Here is a 14,707-nt window from a genome sequence, read left to right on the forward strand (position 1 = left end):
GAAGCCATCATTTTCCATACACCCATGAAACCTTTCAATCTACTCCTTCACTTACTTACCTTACCTGTTAGCTACAGAGCATTCTAGATTGATTCTCCATCTAATCCTATTCTTATCATTTCCATACACCAACCTATATATGCTTCTATGATAATGTAATAACCTATAAAAGTAAAAAATAAACATTTATACAGTTTGACCACAGATTGTATGAAATGTGGCATGGGCTAAGCTCAAGTTCAGCCAATTGGGCTGAAGTCAAGTCTGAAACAAATGTGTTTGATAATATAATCAAGAAAAAACACAAGAAACGTGGAAACCAACTGTGTTCGTGTTGGCCTATGTGGTCCCCTCCTCTGTTGGCAAGTGAAACAAAGTGGACTGCGACTTTCCTTGCCCCTTACCACAACAGTGACATTGTCGTACTGCGGGCCCCATCTCTTGTTGAGAGTAAAAAAAACATGGATCACCGACAACTTCAAAATCTTGTCGCCACTTGCACGGTAACCAAGCTTATCCGTGACGATCATCGCTTAAAAATAGTTATAAATTTCCACCTTTTCGTATCTTTAAACAAAACATAAACACGAACGAATTTTATCGATTAGGTATACTATTAGTATTAGCTGTTGTCAAAAGAAGATGTACCAATAACAAAATTGATTGGCTCCTTTAAAATAAATATAGTAAAGTAAACAAATCAAAATTTAAAATTATAATTACTACTCATAATTAAGTATACATGTACATATAATATCTATTATTAACTTTACATATACTCGTAATGGACAGTTGATATTATTAATTTTATTCTCTAAAATTCAATTTAGAGTAATCTAATCCCACACTCATGTATATTCAAACTCGTTCATAAATGTCCTCTACAATGAACACAGTTCGATGGCTACAGCTTAGTACATATCACCATGATAATAAAATTAATATATAGTCAAAATCAGTAACCTCGAAAAAATAATAATATATTGCTACCTCAAGGAAAGGAATCTGATACTACTGCCCACACATTATGCAATATGATTTACAATTTTCTTTCGTATTGTCCAATACAATAAAACTAATGCCACTATCAGATACTTTCCAGTTTCCACAAAAGAAAAGGGATCGCGTGTGTAAACAGAAAGACCCAAAAAGAACAAAAGCAAAAGGAGAAGGAGAAGGGGGGCCAATAGAATTAAGAAACCAGAAAAGGAAAATAGCAAAGATGCAAAAAGGATAAATTGCAGAATGCACAAGCAATTGCCCACATTTGGACAGTTTTTTTTTTTTTTTTTAATATATATATCACTGCAGTCACTGTTGCCTCATGTTTAGGCAACAGCTCATGTTTGTTCCAAAAGAAGTACACCTTTGGAGCTTCTTACTTACCAATATGTTTACACGCTTCATATGTACAAAAAACCAACAGAAGACAAAAACTACCTAAACAATCTTCTATGGCAATTACTTAAAAGCACTTGCACCAACTAAATACACTTGACCAGAAAAGTACCTGCCTCACTTTTTTAACTCATGCAGGTATATATACTTATCTCTCTTTGTTTTCTCTTTTGACTTTGATTTGATTCATCATTAATGATAATTGAGTCTCTCCATCAGAGTTTCAGGTATACAGGTTGTGAGTCGAACATTGCCTCTTCAAACTGTACACCCCATCAAGCTATAGCCACAGCAACATCAAGCAATATCATCTCGCCATAAATATCTTCAATGACCTTTTGCATCTGCTCAAATTCAATTGACAAGATGTTAGCTTCAACAGCAGAATCTGATTAAAGAAACTAATGGGAAAAAAAATTAACCACACAAGGACTGGCAAGTTTTGTGATCAGTTTGTACTTTGCACAAATGATCAATAGGGCAAATGTATAAAAATATTCCAACAGGCAGATAGGAAATTCCATTATCCACAAGCATAATATACTTAAGCTTAGGCCTTTAGGCTCCCCCAATATCCACCAACCACTCTAGTTTTTTCTTTTGGTATTAAGAGATGCAGGTGAATTGGTCCCAAAAAACTCACCAAGATTGGGACATGCCACACCTCAAACTGCACTACAGGAGGTAGTTACAGATTATCCATCAACGAATTCTTGACATTGACAATAGGATTTGAACTCACATCCTCTTCGAATATGAGTCCTTAACCATCAAACAAATCAACCTCAGTTAGCATTTACTCTAGTTTTCACCACAAAAAGAAGACAAACACAAACAGCAATTATACACTCCATAATCAGCAAAAGAACCTCAATCCAAGTATTCACAAATGCACTTTAGACACACCCAAACCACACATTAAGAAACAACTCCAAATCCCTCCAAAATACTCTATCCTCAAATGTCAAAATCTCAAATTGCATTTAATTCCAACTAGCAAAAAGCAAGTAAACAAACAAACACCTACAAAATATCACGTAATATTTCCAACATAGATATAACCTCCAAAACTTCTGATCCATTGATTACATTCAATTAATTTATTTTATCAAATTATTACCAATTTTAACGAGTTAATATGGTGTCCGTGCTTCATAGGATACAACAAGAGCATCAAACCCAGATTCCAACATAAAAAACACCAAATAAAATTCCAAAATTCTCCCATATATAATTGTATCCATCGCAGAAAAAAAAATCAAAAATCAAAAATCAAAATAACATCATAATAATCATATCATAACAACAACATACCAAGTCAAGATCTTCAAATTTCCCCCAAATTTTTTCAGTCCTTGAAAATAACAGATTTGGCAATGTGCATCAAGGGTTCCAAGCAATCAGGAACAAATTTCCTTGCAAACAAATAAGACTCAGAGTGATTCGATTCACGCAACCGGAGAATAAGCTCCCGCGAAACCTCGTCCGGCCGATATGTATAAGGATGACCATTAACAGTTCCAGTCCAATTAACCCTCGTTAACGTATAACTAGTAACACCATCAGGATCCGCCATTGACAACAAAGTCGGAAAATAATGTTCCTCAGGGTAACATTCATCATCACGATAACAAGGAACCTTAAATTTCCTCCAGAACATTCTATCTTTAACAACAACCAAAGCGTGTTTTCGCGTTAGGGTAAAAAACTGAGATCCAACGCGAAATTTGTCAAACGGAATTTCCGGCATCATCGCATAGCGACCCCTAGCGATGTATCGTTTCCATAATTTCGGTGCATTGGAGATGATTTCAACGAAGCTTTTGTATTTGAGACGAACACCGAATTGCGTTGATTCAGAATCGGTTAAATCGAAGGTTGGTGAGAGAAAAAGCGAACGGTAGGTGTAGGAAAAAGAGTGGAGAGGTATACAGTATTGCGAGAGAACAATGAAATACGCGTTTGAAGGATCGTCGAGGAGTGCGTTAGCGAGTAACCGGCGCGTGGCGGAGATTAACGTCGGTGACGCGCGGTATGTTTTTTTAGAAGGTATGAATTTGAAATTAGGGTTATTAGGGCGCGTGATGTTGGTTGAAGGATCGGAATGGACGTAAATGTTGAAGAGTTTTGTTGGTGTATCGTGGAAGAAGAGGTTCCAGAGAGGGGCAAAATGGAGATTTGTGTTAGTGAGGAAAAGGAAAGCGATTTTGAGGTTAGGGTTTTGGGAAGAGAGGTGGAAGAATTTAGAGGGGTGGGAAGAGGAAGAAGGGGGGGTGAATGAATGGGAAATTGCTTTGTTGAAGAGGTTGATGTCATCGAGTTCGTCGGTGGGGGAAATTGGGATGGGGTTAGGGTGAGGTGGGAGGATACGAGGTGCGAGAAAGAAGAGGATTGGGAGAGAGAGGAGGAGAGAGAAAGTGAGGACAAATGGGGTTGAGAACATTGAGTTTGGGAAGGCTATCCTCAAATTTTGAGGATTGTGTTGTGGGGAATGGGAATGGGAATGAGAATTGTTAGGTTCTGGAATTTTGATTCTTGTTTTTATTGTTGATTGATAAAAAAAAATTGATAGATATACACAGGTAGTGTTTGTGTTTTGGAGAGTGAGAAATTGAATTGAGAGAGAGAGAACGGTGTTTTTGTTGTAGTGAGATGAGAATTGAGAAAGAGAAGAAGAAAATGAGAGGGTTATTGTTATTGATTGAATTGAATGATTGGGTGGGTAGGTAGTGGGCTTTTTTTTTTAAATTATTTGTTAGGTTTAATGATGTCGACGGCGGTCGGTAACTTTGGGTTGTTACAGAGCACCGCCACGAAAGATGAGAGATTTTTCTGTTTGTTTGAAACTAATTGGGTGCTTAAAAAAGGAAAGTAGAAAAAAAACTGGAATCAGGTGTAACTGCATGCTCAAAATAAACGACAAACTGGATTAAATTCAAGAGATTAACGCTTGCTATGAGTAATTATGTAGCCGTGTATCATTCATGTTATAATTAGTGTAGTTTGAATATCGATCTGGTATATGCTTCTTAACAAGATACTACTAATTACTAAGATACAACCATAATTGGGTTGATTTTGATTTTTTGTCCTTCAAGTTTGGTTGGATTTGGGCCTTTGGCCCACTCTTGTGTGAGTTCATACATTCTTTCTTTTTTATTTTTAAAAACATACTTTCTTAATATATGATTTTTGTTAAAATTTGTAGATTAACTAAATTGATGGCATAAAATATTTATTGTTTTAAAAAAATATATACTTTCTAATATCCTTTTTAAAAATACTTTCTAATATATGCTTTTTTGTTAAAATGTATTAGATCAATTAAATTCATAGGATAAAATATATTTTTCATCTTTAACTTTGACTCAATATTCATTTTTGATTTGTAGGAAATAAATATACCATTTGGTTATTTAACTTTTTTAAAGATTTATTTTGATTTTGTATCTTTTTGAAATATAAAATAAATGTTAGCTGCTTGCTTTTTTCATTGTCTATTAATATAAAATTCAATATATATATTCATTTGGTTTATTTTTCAACCATTCTTTTAAAAATGAATTTTTAAAATGATTCCTTATTTCACATTAAAGCTTCATAAAGTTGATATTTGTCATTTATCTTGTTAAAAATAAAACTTTTATTATTGAAGCATCTTTAAACATGTGAAATTGTAGCACATGCTTCACATGGATATTGAATGCTATTTTGTTTTGAAAAACAATGAGATTGGCTATGTTAGATCTATATCTTCAATCAATACGTTAAAAAAATACAATTTAATAGATCTTAAGATCATAATCATGATCAACAAATATAATTAAGATATTTTTTATCACTAAAACATCAAACTAAGGATTTTACATCAACATTTCTAACACCAAATCCTTATATTTAAATTGACTTAAATTTCTAAAAATTTAAATGCCCATACCTTTAATGTCAAAGTCCATTTTCTTGGTCAAATACAATTGTCGTGAGGCATTATAGTTCAATAGTATTGATGCAAGCTTTTAAGGTTCTATTCTTTGCCAAAGGAGACTTCAACCAAAGTCTTTTTTCCTTTGATCATATAATTTTAGTCACCATTTCTCCATAGTCATAGAAAAGCCCTCCTCCACTAGTAGCTCAATACTCATCATGTTAAAATTATTATCTTTAATTCTCATGTCTTCATCTATCACATTTGTACTGTCTCTGCCAATATTACTTTAGTATTCTTGTCTCCATCAAATTCAACGAGCCACTCCTTATGCCTTATCATGTGATTTGAGCAATCAAAATCCAAGCATCAAAAATTAGAAACTTGAGCAATTTCACATGTTATTATCAACATTACAATGTCTAAATTTGAATCATCTTGAATCATATTTGTCTCTTCTTGTTCAATCTTTGGTTGCTTTTATTGTGTCAATAATCAAGAACATAATGCCTTATTTTTTTACAAATGAAACATTGAACTTCCTTCTTATCATAAACTGTTTTCTTTCATGATTCTTGAAGAATCTCATCCCTTTTTAGTAGAGGATTAAGGCTTGTCATCATTCTTGGATTGTTCTTTGTTACTTGGAAAAACATCTTTATGAAATTTCTTTTTCCCTTCTTTCTATTCTTCTTATTCTCTTATAAATCATCTTCCTCGGCGTGAACTAATAGGTTCTACTAAGTTTGTTTTGCTAAGTTTGTTTTGACTTACCCTCCTTACACAAGCTTCACGAGATCATGAAGTTCTTTAATTTTTAATTTACTAAAGTGATTGGTTTTCTCAGTTGTCACTATAATCATGTCATAATGTAGAGTTAGAGTTTGCACCACATTCTCAATCAATATCTCGCAATAATTCTTCTTTTGATTGGTTATAGTCAACAATATTGGAAAATAATCTGCCACCAATTCATCATTCTTCATCTGCAACATTTCATACTGCATTCTCATAGGTTTGAGACGAACTTTATTGACCTTTGTATCGCCACCATAGTATTTTACAAACATATCCCACACAATTTTAGATGTGGTTGCCTTTACAATTTTCTCAAACACCTTTTGCATGATTCCTTTTTATTTGATTCCTTATGAGAAGTTCTTTGATCCCTCGTGGGATTCTCTCACTATGGCTCAAAGTCATCATCGACAAATTCACTCGTATCTTGAAAATTGTAGATGACACACATTTGAGGACATCGTCGATATAGTTATTCTCCCATTAAGAATGCTTGTATTTGCTTGTAAATATCCATTTCTAATGATGGCTTTAATCGCTCATATATTACTCACTATTGCTTGAGTCTTTATTTGTTCATAAATCGAACATCACTCATTGATACTTTTTGTTGGAGTAACTTATCATCAAAATTATTGAAATATATAATTGGTTTTCTAAGATAAATAAATGGAAATAAATATTAAAAAAATGTCACACTTGAATGGTTAGACTTGGCATTAGTATTTATAGCAATGACTTGACACTTGAAGTTTGTTAAAAATGACTCAGTAACTTGTTAACTAACAAAACCATCCATATGTAAGAATTAGTTATAAATGACTCGATAACTTGTTAACTAACAAAACCATCCATATATAAGAATTAGTTAAATCCTATATTGATTAAATTTCATTGTTTAAATTAATAATTAAATGTGCTTGAAATTAACCCTGTAAATCTTTTTTTCCTTTTTTTTATTTGTTTAAACAAGTAGTTTGAATATAATTAATCATTTAATTTTATGTATTGTTGCAACGTTTTTCGATTCAAATTTACATATTAAATTTAATCCATTACAAATTCATTGACATTATCAAAACTACAAATTCAGAGACATATGTAACACATTACATTTTATGATACCAGCATTTCATTAAAATTGACTAAAAGTAACGATAATGTCTAACACTATTTACATAATATTAAACACATGATTCAAGATTGAGGTATACATTACAAGATATACATAGTTCTCTTATACTTTTGATGTCTATATATATTCTCACAAACAAACAAAAATATGTCAAAAGGAATAGATAATCAAGATACTATTGTTCTTGTAATGATCTTCGAGAAATCAAACTTGTTTAATTAAAAATATAGCAAACAAACTATTGAGATAAAAATCTCAATGAGACTTAATTTTCAAAAGAAATTCAAACACACCAAATAGAGAATATAACATTCATAATATAACATTTTGATTTTTAAGTATTGTAATGTTAGTAATAAAGGTGATCAAGTCTTTTTCATCGTTGGTATGGTTAGGATTAGAACTTTGTAACTTCAGCTTGAAGCTCCCCCAAGCACGACAGATACCTTATATTGCATAATTCATAGAGTTCAAATAGTGACTAATGTTGACACGTAGTTTCCTTTGTTGGCACATAGGCCTATATCATAATATGTATTGTAAATTCGAGAAATTACAACAACATTTACATTAGAGATATTTGCTTTAATCATAATTAAATAATGTCCCATTATTTAGTGTTTATAACAAGACGTTTTTCAACAGAGTTCTCTCATAAATTGAGCTATAACATTCTTCCTAAGTTATAACATGGAGGAATTTGTTTCATAATATAATTTTTAACATCACTCAACGTGTCATTTAAGTTAATTTCAACCATTGTAATCAAAACTCTTTATGCATAATTTTTCAATAGTTGTACCTCAACTTTGACAATTTTATTAAAATCATAAATGACGCCGAATTGGAGTAAACAACCCCTCTTTGTAAATCTTAGAATGTATACTTTGTTAATAAAATTTTGCTTTTTCAAGGTAAGCAATCAACTAGTACAGTTTATCAAATTATTACATAGAGATACAAAAACAAAACAACTATTTTTTCTCCAACTCGTAAAGCATTTTAAATGATCAAAACTCACTTAAATATAACGAAATCAATGTTCAAATTGAAGGGAAATGTGTCTAGTTTCTAAATAAACAAGAACCATTTAAAAATAATTTATAGGAAAAAAGTTATAAGTAAATCATTGAACATACGTCTATACGAATTTGAGACAACAATTGAAACATTTCACAATCCACATGCTTCAATTAATTTCATTTACTCTAGTTATTCATAAACTTAATCAAACACATGTGAGACACAATTCCAACAACCTACATTCACACTCGACATTATCTAGAAGCACAACAATAACACCTCACAAATTCAATTCACTTCACATAAACATGCAAGAAAGTACACCATGTTTAAATTATATATTTTTATACATTTAAGTAGAAAATCTCACTTTTTCAAAAGATCACCCAAAATAAACTCATAGACTTTCTTCTTATTGAATCCTTGACCACCTTTAGTTTTTTCTCCACTCAAGGTGAAGATTATTCATTTAGGAACAAGCTTGTGGTTAGACGATGATCCATTCTTCAAAGTTGGGCAAACTATCACAATGTGACCTAATTCCTGAAGTAACAATATCGATTTACAAGAAAGGGGAGTTTGAATTGTAAATATGCCTTTTTAAAAATTCCTGTTAAAACTTAAGAAAATAACTCAAGAATGATCTTGGTTATAAAACAGAAAACGGAGAACGTTCTTGGTTTATGTTATAAAACAGAGAACGTTCTTTAATTAGCAGAAAATCAGTTTATACTTTATCTCAAATGATTAATGCAGTATAATAAAGAAGGAGAAAGGAAGGAGAATACCACACACAAATTTATCCTGGTTCACCCAACGTGGGTTACGTCCAGTCCTCACACTGTGAGATTTTCCACTAAGTGTTTAAAATGAAGAACCTTCTTAATCTTACAACACCTAGAATAAATCAACCTTGATCTATTTCTTTCTTAGTTACTTTCCACCCAGAAAGCAATCACAGCACCTATCTAACCTTGATAGGAAGCAATCTTAAACAAACTATAACGGAACTCTTATAGTTTGAGTTTTTACAAATGATTGATTTTGACAGAATCTGATATTACTCAACTCTTGTTTGAGAATAGATTCTTTACAGAGTATCTAATGACAATTTCGCAACTGATATATGAATGAGCAGCAATGGCTGTTTTGCGAATTTGCAGAAAGTAATGTTTCCTCTGTTTTTGCAGAATTTCAAGTCTAAGTTGATTGTATAATGTTGATTACTTGGCACTTGAATTTCTTGCTGAGAACTGAGATAATGGCCTTCTATTTATAGGCTGGAGATGTACGAAATAGCTGTTGGAGAGGCCATGCTTTTTTGACCAAAACATTATTTTTAGAATAAAAATAATGTTGCTTTGAAAACAGCTTTTTGACTTTTGATGTTTTAGCATTGAAAGCACTTCTGTCCTTTCTTTGACATTTCTTCATTGATCTTGGATGGTACATTATTTGTCTTGAGTCTTGAGTGAAGCTAGAGGAGGTTGGAGAAGATTTGAATCGAATTGCAGACTGAAACAGAGAGGATGCAAGGCTGCTGTTGATGTGCAGAAAACGGAGAATGATTAACGTTCTTGGTTTTATCAGTTTGAACGTTCTTGAGCTTCAATAATCATTCTGGAGTTCCCGTTTTGAATGTTCTGTATTTCCTTTGTTCTTGTCTTGTCATATACCCAGTTTGATCAAGTTTTCTTGACATTTGAATTTTGGAGTTCTTAAGCCGTCATGACTTTTGTCCATGTTTGAACTCTTTAATCTTTGCGATCAAATGTCCTTTTTGAGTCTGGATTATTTGTACTTGTTCCTTGCCATGTGTTTGTTAGATATGAGTGATTTCCAGAGCAGATTCTTTGTTAACGATGTAGATAAACTTTGAACAACATGCTGTGATGAACTTTTTCGAGGCTGTAGCTCTTTCTTTGTTTTAGTGTTCTTGTTGTTGTTTTCTTTGCTTTGCTTGATTCTGTTCTTAATTAAATCCACTCAAAAGCACAAGTTAAATTAACATAACATTTAGAATCATAATTAACATTCTTAATTAACTTTTGTTTATTTTCATCAAAACTTTAAAATAGAGAGTTTGTCTCAACAATCTCCCCCTTTTTGATGATGACAAACATGTTAATTTAGATTTTAATTTGATTCTATTATAAAGAGCTGTAACAGCTCCCCCTCAATTTGTGCATTTGTTAAAATAGAATTTTTAAATGCAAACAGAAAGAGTTTCATTAAAGATAATAAAAATTCATTTGTCTTGAGTCTTGAGTGAAGCTAGAGGAGGTTGGAGAAGATTTGAATCGAATTGCAGACTGAAACAGAGAGGATGCAAGGCTGCTGTTGATGTGCAGAAAACGGAGAATGATTAACGTTCTTGGTTTTATCAGTTTGAACGTTCTTGAGCTTCAATTATCATTCTGGAGTTCCCGTTTTGAATGTTCTGTATTTCCTTTGTTCTTGTCTTGTCATATACCCAGTTTGATCAAGTTTTCTTTGACATTTGAATTTTGGAGTTCTTAAGCCGTCATGACTTTTGTCCATGTTTGAACTCTTTAATCTTTGCGATCAAATGTCCTTTTTGAGTCTGGATTATTTGTACTTGTTCCTTGCCATGTGTTTGTTAGATATGAGTGATTTCCAGAGCAGATTCTTTGTTAACGATGTAGATAAACTTTGAACAACATGCTGTGATGAACTTTTTCGAGGCTGTAGCTCTTTCTTTGTTTTAGTGTTCTTGTTGTTGTTTTCTTTGCTTTGCTTGATTCTGTTCTTAATTAAATCCACTCAAAAGCACAAGTTAAATTAACATAACATTTAGAATCATAATTAACATTCTTAATTAACTTTTGTTTATTTTCATCAAAACTTTAAACTAGAGAGTTTGTCTCAACAATTCCTTGCAACGATAGCACACCTCTTGGCCTTGAAGACAAGGTCTTCCATGTGATCTTCCACACTTAGGGCAAATATCAATGGTAGGACGAGATGCTCATTGAACTTGTTTCGCTTTAATTTGGTTACTTATTTTTTCAATTGTTGATTTGCCATGTTATCATCTTTCTTCTTTTGCCACTCATTTTTGGTCTTCTGACAATTTTTAAAATCTATTTAACTATCCGACATTTGTTGACTAGGCTTGCATAGTATTTTATTTTTATAGGCTCCCCCAAAACTTCGAATTTTTGATCGAAGACCTTGCTCAAATTTATTTGATTTCCATTCCTCGTTAGACACATGTTGTAACTACGTGGAGAACTTGATCAACTAATCAAACTTGGCTACATATTGACCAATAGTCAAATCCCCTTTCTTAAGTTGTAGGAATTCAGTTTTCTTTTGCCTTTGCACACTATAAGGAAAGTATTTCAACAAAAAGACATTTTTTATGTTTTCTTATCTTAAGTTTATTTCAGTGGCTATCATTTGACCTCGAGCTCCTCTCCACCAACTTGTTGTTTCCTCTTTAAGTATAAAGGTAACATATTGAACCTCATGTTCTTCGGTGCATGAATTACACCAGAAACTTGTTCCATGTCTTATATTTAATACACCAATAATTTGTCATTTTATATTATTAAATTAGATTTTAAGAGTTTGTTCACGTATTCATTTTACTATTCTTCTTAATTTTAATGACTTTGAATTTTTATTGTTATCAATCAACGTATTTTCTCAATTTAAATGAATGAATATTATTTTTTTAATTAAAAAAAATATTATTTATAAATAATAGCTTAGTCATTCATATTTTTGTGTTTTGATCTTTATTTTTTTTAAATATAAAATAATTATTTTTTTTTTCTTTTTTTTGAACATATAATGTGTTAAAATTTCATTATTTTACTATTCTACTATTTTTTATTTTTTATTTTAAATTTATGACTCATAAATTTGTTTAGATTTTGGTTGTTAGTGTCGTGGGTTTGAGTTTAACTTTTTCAATTTTTGGACGAAAATAATAAATAAATAAATAAATAAAAGAAGATGAAACATTAAAGATTCTCAATAAAATAAGATGAAGAAATCTAAATTTTTTCATTTTTATTTTAAAATAATTACTTGAAAAATAAATAAATATTAAAATAATAAATTAACTGAACATTTTAGAATAAAAAAATTAACTTGGTACAGTTTTCAAAAGATAAAGAATTTAAAAATAAAAATGAAAAATTAAGGAATAAACTATTATTTGTAAATAACATATAGAAATAGAAAACATAAAAATAGAAAATCGTGCAAGGAAAGAAGGATCTAGAAGAAAATTAGAGACCCACTTGTAGTGCAAATCCAACGGCCAACAATTTCTCACAAATACTTGGCGTAAAAATCATTTCTAGACCCTTCTACATGACCTAAAAAGAAAACCAATGCTTAAATCCTAGCCGTCGATTAAATCAAGCAGCCGTATAAATACAAGAGACAAAGTAGTCTCCCTGACATCGCGCTACTTCAACTTCACATTTCCGTTGAGATCTATCTCTGAACCAAAAAATATAAGAACTCCTCACGAAAGCTTCAGAACTAGGGTTACGTTTTTCGATCAGATTCGTTTGTGAAATTTGTAGAAGATTAAAGATGTTTGGAAGAGCACCAACCAAAAGTGATAATACTAAGTATTATGAAATTCTCGGCGTTTCGAAAAGCGCTTCTCAGGATGATTTGAAGAAAGCTTACAAAAAAGCAGCTATTAAGAATCATCCTGACAAGGGTGGTGATCCTGAGAAGGTAATTTTTTTATTTTTCGATTTTGCGTCGAATTTTGATAATTGATGACTGTTCTAACTTTTATCGATATTGATGATTGGATTCCATTATATATATTATATAATTACTAAATATTGCATCTGATTTTGATTATTATTATAGTTGTGTTGATATTGTTGATTGGATTTGATAATTGTCGTGGGTTGAATTGTGATTAGTTAATTTTAGGATAGTGTGATTGATATAGGGTTTAGGTAATGGTAAAATGATATTTGTTGATTTTGTTTTCTGTTTTGATCAGTTAATTATGGAACGAGAGGTTGATGTGTCTGTGTTTTCTTTTGATGTAGTTCAAAGAGCTTGCACAAGCGTATGAGGTTTTGAGTGATCCTGAGAAGCGTGAGATATATGATCAGTATGGTGAAGATGCACTTAAGGAAGGAATGGGTGGTGGTGGCGGTGGGCATGATCCATTTGATATCTTCAGTTCTTTCTTTGGTGGAGGTGGATTTTCAGGTATGGTTTCTTGTTTATATTTTAATTTAGGAATTATTGAATCGACTAGGAGGTAGTGTATCTAGTCTTAAAAGAAAACACATTAAAAAAAAGTATATATCGAATTGGGGGTATTGTATCTAGTTTTAATTAGAGGGTACAATTAGAAAAATATAATTAATACAGACCTGAGAATCGAAAGGGTCAATTCTTTTGGGGCAATATTATTTTGTTGCAATTAAGGTCAATTATATTGAGACATTAGTCATTTGGATTGAAGGAAATTGTTGTATTTATGAACAGGTGGAGGTGGTAGGGTAAGGAGGCAGAGACGTGGAGAAGATGTGGTTCACCCTTTGAAGGTTTCATTGGAGGATCTTTACCTTGGAACATCTAAGAAGCTTTCTCTTTCACGAAATGTCTTGTGCTCAAAGTGCAAAGGGTGTGTATTATTGATGGTCTATTAGCATGTTGGATGATCCTTTGTAATGACTTTGGTTTCTGACATTGTTGGTTGGTTTGATTACAGGAAAGGCTCAAAGTCCGGTGCTTCGATGACATGTGCTGGTTGTCAAGGTACTGGTATGAAGGTTTCTATTAGGCATTTGGGTGCTAGTATGATTCAGCAAATGCAGCATCCTTGCAATGAATGCAAGGGTACTGGTGAGACAATCAGTGACAAAGATCGATGCGGGCAGTGCAAGGGTGAGAAGGTTGTTCAAGAGAAGAAAGTACTTGAAGTTATTGTGGAGAAAGGAATGCAGAATGGACAGAAGATTACATTCCCTGGTGAAGCTGATGAAGCGGTATGTTTAGGATCATAGTGTTCTTGATATTGAGCATGATTATTAAATCTAAATACTGACTTAAAGCTTTCGCCTGTTTTGCAGCCGGATACAATCACTGGGGATATTGTCTTTGTATTACAACAAAAGGAACATCCCAAGTTCAGAAGAAAGAGTGAAGATCTTTTTGTAGAGCACACATTGTCTCTCACCGAAGCTCTGTGTGGCTTCCAATTTGCGCTGACTCATTTGGATGGTCGGCAACTCTTGATTAAGTCGAACCCTGGAGAAGTTGTCAAGCCTGGTATATAAATTATTCTCATCTGGTTTGCTGCATATTCAAAATATTGTTGTGTGATTGAAAATTTGTTAGGCTGTGTTATTGAAATTTTTAATCTTATGTTTATTAGATTCATACAAGGCAATAAATGATGAAGGAATGCC

The 14,707-nt window shown here is 32.2% G+C and overlaps 2 protein-coding genes across 2 annotated transcripts in view; one reads left to right on the plus strand and one right to left on the minus strand.

Moving 5' to 3' along the window:
• Positions 1-1,246: 1,246 nt before the first annotated feature.
• LOC101490206 (glycosyltransferase BC10) lies at positions 1,247-4,122 on the minus strand. The gene is made up of 2 exons (XM_004487386.4): positions 2,713-4,122; positions 1,247-1,742 (listed from the first exon to the last, which is right to left on the minus strand). Exon 1 carries the CDS (start codon positions 3,839-3,841, stop codon positions 2,747-2,749), a length of 1,095 nt encoding a protein of 364 aa, XP_004487443.1. The 5' UTR covers positions 3,842-4,122; the 3' UTR covers positions 1,247-1,742; positions 2,713-2,746.
• An 8,583-nt stretch (positions 4,123-12,705) lies between these two features.
• LOC101493567 (dnaJ protein homolog ANJ1) overlaps positions 12,706-14,707 on the plus strand; it is a 2,550-nt gene continuing 548 nt past the window's right edge. Inside the window, exons 1-6 of the mRNA XM_004487664.4 lie at positions 12,706-13,004; positions 13,334-13,499; positions 13,782-13,920; positions 14,008-14,284; positions 14,369-14,567; positions 14,674-14,705. Coding sequence (XP_004487721.1) covers positions 12,855-13,004; positions 13,334-13,499; positions 13,782-13,920; positions 14,008-14,284; positions 14,369-14,567; positions 14,674-14,705 — 963 coding nt within the window. The 5' untranslated portion in view covers positions 12,706-12,854. The remainder of the gene's footprint in view (positions 13,005-13,333; positions 13,500-13,781; positions 13,921-14,007; positions 14,285-14,368; positions 14,568-14,673; positions 14,706-14,707) is intronic.

The sequence above is a fragment of the Cicer arietinum genome, chromosome 1 (assembly GCF_000331145.2).
Source record: "Cicer arietinum cultivar CDC Frontier isolate Library 1 chromosome 1, Cicar.CDCFrontier_v2.0, whole genome shotgun sequence".
Lineage (NCBI taxonomy): Eukaryota > Viridiplantae > Streptophyta > Magnoliopsida > Fabales > Fabaceae > Cicer > Cicer arietinum.